Consider the following 4,124-nt stretch of genomic DNA (forward strand, 5'->3'; position numbering starts at 1 on the left):
GGTCATTGTTAAAATCGTGTTTTCTTGTAGTGTAGGGTCCTCATTTCTCTTTTATTTTAAGCTATTACGGTATGGAATATTAAAATGTGATTATAAAAGAAGTGATATTTCCAAGCAGTTAGACATAAACACTGCAGGTTACTATCACTACATCTTGCAGTGCTTTCTTTCGTAGATTTCTGACATACATAATTTTATGTTAAATAAAGAACGGAAACTATTTTCAATTAAGACAGAACACTATCAGATATTATATAAAAACCACTCTTTGTACTTTAATTTTATTTAGCAACTGCCTGCAGTGAAAGAGAGTTTTCTCTCTTTTTGGGGGTCATAGGCCAAATAAAAAAGACTTTTGTTTCATTGTCTTTGCTTATTAAGCCAGATTTTCTTTAGACACAGATAAGTGGAGAAAATACTATCCCAAAAGCAACCAAAACATTTCTCTCTTTTTCTGTCTCTCCACTCCATGGACTCGCAACTCAAGCAATGGAGAAGTCAGCAGCAGAATGAGTCAGAAGAACAAAGGTATGCAACTAAGATGTCCAACTCTTTCTCCCATCAGATTCAATCCCAAACTGCAACTTCTGCTACTGCTCTACCTCTCTTTGTCCCTGAAGCCACCTCTTCTTCATCGTACTCATGTTTCTCTCCTGATTCTTCCTCTTCCTCTTCTAGGTTTCTCAGTAAGTGTTTCCTATCTTTTGAAAAGGGCAAGCATTTTTTCCCTCAAATCTTGAGGCTGTTGCTGATTTGCTTATCTGAGTTTTTTTCTGTCTTTTCTATGTGAAATTTGTAGAGATGGGAAACTTTTTTACCTTGGCACAGTGGCAAGAACTTGAGCTACAAGCACTGATATACAGATACATGTCGGCTGGTGCTTCTGTTCCTCAAGAGCTCCTCATACCAATCAAGAAAAGTCTCTTCCATCAGTCTCATTTGAACTTCCTTCACTATCCTCTGCCACATAACTTCCCCCATTACCAACCCTGTGAGTCCCTCTCTCTCTCATGTCTACTTCATTTCTTTTGTATGGAAACTATATTTTTGGTTAAAGAAAACTAGCTAAACTTTATAAGCTCTCTAAACAATAAAGTAAATACATGTATATATGGGGCTGCTTTGCAATCCTGTAAGGACTATAAACCACTTTTTAGAAGACCTGTGAGAATCATAGAAGAGAAACTTAATGTCATGAGTACGTTTTGTTGTTGTTAATGTTTGTTAGTATGTTAGTAACAACGTGTTACTAATGAACACACACTAATATAAAACAGGGTACTGGGGAAGAGGAGCAGTGGATCCTGAGCCAGGGAGGTGCAAGAGAACGGACGGGAAGAAATGGAGATGTTCGAGGGATGTTGTAGGCAGTTACAAGTATTGCGACCGCCATATCCACCGTGGTCGAAACCGTTCAAGAAAGCCTGTGGAAACCAGCACAAATACTGCCACAAATGCCGTATCTTCTTTTGCCTTAGGCGAGGAGCTTGGTCATGGACCAAACAATCTCTGCTCTTCACATTCTTCAACTCAAGATCTCCATCTTAATAGTCATTTAAGGTACCAAAGGAAAACACTTTGTTTATTTCAAGTCATTGGCATTGCTAGCTTTAGTCAGGATTCTTCAGACAAGCATTTTGCATAATAACAGAATAACTAATTACAAAGGATTTAATTTTTAGTACATATATTTTTATAGATGTCTTTAAGTTGTTACAATCTTGTTGTTGGGGATTTGGGAATAGTTGTTACACTGTTACGTAATGCTGTGAGCAAAGGTGTAATGCTGGCAATTGGGAGACAGATAATTATTATCATCATTCTGTGAACTAAATAAAAACTTATATTCTTATTTTCCTTCTTTTGTTGAATAATATTGATAACAGTTGGATTTGATAGAATCTTTTTTTTTGGCTAGTTGGGTGAGACTTTTCAATCACATAAATAGAAAGAGAGAGATATTTTTGAAATGATGAGATAGTAGGGCCTCAGTGAAAGCTGACAAAACCTGCTCAGAAGAAAGAAAAAAAGCTCTCAGATTCTGCAACCACTTCCCCTTAAAAACATATATAAAAAAACTCTCAGATTTTAACCAAGTATCTTTGATGATGGTAGAATTAGTAGTACATTTTGGTTATTGAGATAACCAGTCTTTAATCTCAATTAAGAATATGAAACTTTCTTGTTTGGATGTCCTTTTGAAAATGTTCATGTCTTGTTCTAATCACAAAAGTTTGTCTCTCACAGTTGTTCTTCAGATATGAAACAAGAAAGCAACAACAACAACAAGAGGCCATATGAAGCTCACGATGGAGGAACAAGCGATGGTCACATCCTGAGGCATTTCTTTAAGGATTGGCCACGAACATCAGACTCCACCCCACGTCCAATGAACTCATCGACAAGTCATCATTCCGTCTCCATGCCCAGTAACGCTTCATCAGATGTTTCTCTAAAACTTTCCACATGCAATGAAGAAGAAGAAGAAGCAAACATGAGAAACAACAACAACAACAACAACAATGAGAAGGAGCATCAACAAAGCATGAATTGTTGGAGCAGTGGAGGGAACCACCAGAATATGGATGGACCATTGGCTGAAGCCTTGAGGTCAGCCTCTCCGACTTCCAGTCTTCTTCATCAAATGGGAATCTCAACAGAAGTCTTTCGTTGAAGAAAGAGTTATAAATAAACAAACCAAGTCCTCTTTTAGCTACCTTTGAGTGTGCATTTCTTGCAAATGTTTTTCTATGAATTGTTTTCTTTTTCCCTGCATAAATTTTAATATCTAAATCGTTAAGCAAAAAAAAAAGAAAAAATATATCAAACAAGAGTTTTTATGCATTCAAAGCTGCTTATCAGTCCTTTCTTTTTAAGTTTTCTTGAATTTGCTGGTTATAGGAATTAGGAAAGATTGTAGTTACAATGTGAATAAAAAGGAGTCATTCTAATCTATTGAAACCTAAACTACATAGAAAACTGAACACCATATCTAAAGTGAATCAAGCAGGGAACATTGGATTCTTTCCCTACTAATCTGTGAAGCAAAATTATATGGCATATGGTTTTGATATAATAAGAGTTATGATTTTGATAATTTTCTATTTTACGTTAATTAAGCTTATAGGTATTTTTCCTTTTATTTAGGTTAATGATATCTTATGTCAATAACTTATATAATGGTTTTCTATGATCAATAAAGATTTAACTTCCAACAATTAATTTTAATCTCTAGAGCGGAAGTAATAATAGTAACTGATAATGCAAAGATATCATTGAATTTTGAGAATACTCGTTATCTATGTCTTCTTAAATCTGTTGAATTCTAAAAAAATGCCCAGAAATAAGGATTCAAGAGATTGTGTTCTTTAAAACCCAAAACTCTAAAGTTATATTAATTAATGATTCAAAAGTTGTGTCTCTTACAAACCAAGAGATCACATTATATAGTAACCTAAAAGTATAAAGGAAACTAAAACTTAATTGTAAAAGAAACTGATTTTGACCTGCACGCCCGTGCGGGTGAGGGTGTATATTTCAAATATATATTGCTATTTATTTTTCATGTCAATATCAAAGATGGATAAAAAATTCAAATCCGAAGAACCGAACCGATCAGATCTGAAAGAGTAATACCAAACCCGAACCAAAATTGATTAAATATCCAAATTATTCAAAATTTTGATATTTAGACAACCAAAACAATAACCAATTCGAACCAAAGTATTTTAAATCAAAATGTATCCGAAAAAGATTTATATACTTATATATATATATATTAATTATTTTTTAGTTTTAATGTATATAAAAACATCTAGAATATACATGATACTTTTAGGTTGGTTTAAATACTTGAAAATATATAAAAATAGTCAAACATAAATATCTAACATAGTGGAAGTACACTCAAAACACCAAAAATATTTAACATAATTATTGACTTTTGATCCAAAATTTAAACCAAATCAATTTATATGTTAAATTTAGGTATTCTGATATATGTTATTCAGATTTATATACAATATATTATTTTATTTATAGATTTTAAGAAATCCAAAATATATAATAAATTTTTAAAAATAATTTAAATGGATTATCCGAACCCGAACTGAACTCGTAAAGAT

The 4,124-nt window shown here is 33.1% G+C and overlaps 1 protein-coding gene across 2 annotated transcripts; it reads left to right on the forward strand.

The window, feature by feature from the left end:
* Positions 1 to 319: 319 nt before the first annotated feature.
* LOC108836130 (growth-regulating factor 4) lies at positions 320 to 2,844 on the forward strand. 2 transcript variants are annotated; one of them, XM_018609331.2, is made up of 4 exons: positions 320 to 686; positions 800 to 991; positions 1,299 to 1,560; positions 2,248 to 2,844. In XM_018609331.2, exons 1-4 carry the CDS (start codon positions 470 to 472, stop codon positions 2,672 to 2,674), a joined length of 1,098 nt encoding a protein of 365 aa, XP_018464833.1. In that variant the 5' UTR covers positions 320 to 469; the 3' UTR covers positions 2,675 to 2,844. The 2 variants fall into 2 exon arrangements, with proteins under 2 accessions (XP_018464833.1, XP_018464832.1); XM_018609330.2 differs by having other exon boundaries at positions 324 to 686; positions 1,278 to 1,560.
* Positions 2,845 to 4,124: the final 1,280 nt, after the last annotated feature.

Source organism: Raphanus sativus, unplaced genomic scaffold (genome assembly GCF_000801105.2).
Source record: "Raphanus sativus cultivar WK10039 unplaced genomic scaffold, ASM80110v3 Scaffold3067, whole genome shotgun sequence".
NCBI classification, from domain to species: Eukaryota; Viridiplantae; Streptophyta; class Magnoliopsida; order Brassicales; family Brassicaceae; genus Raphanus; species Raphanus sativus.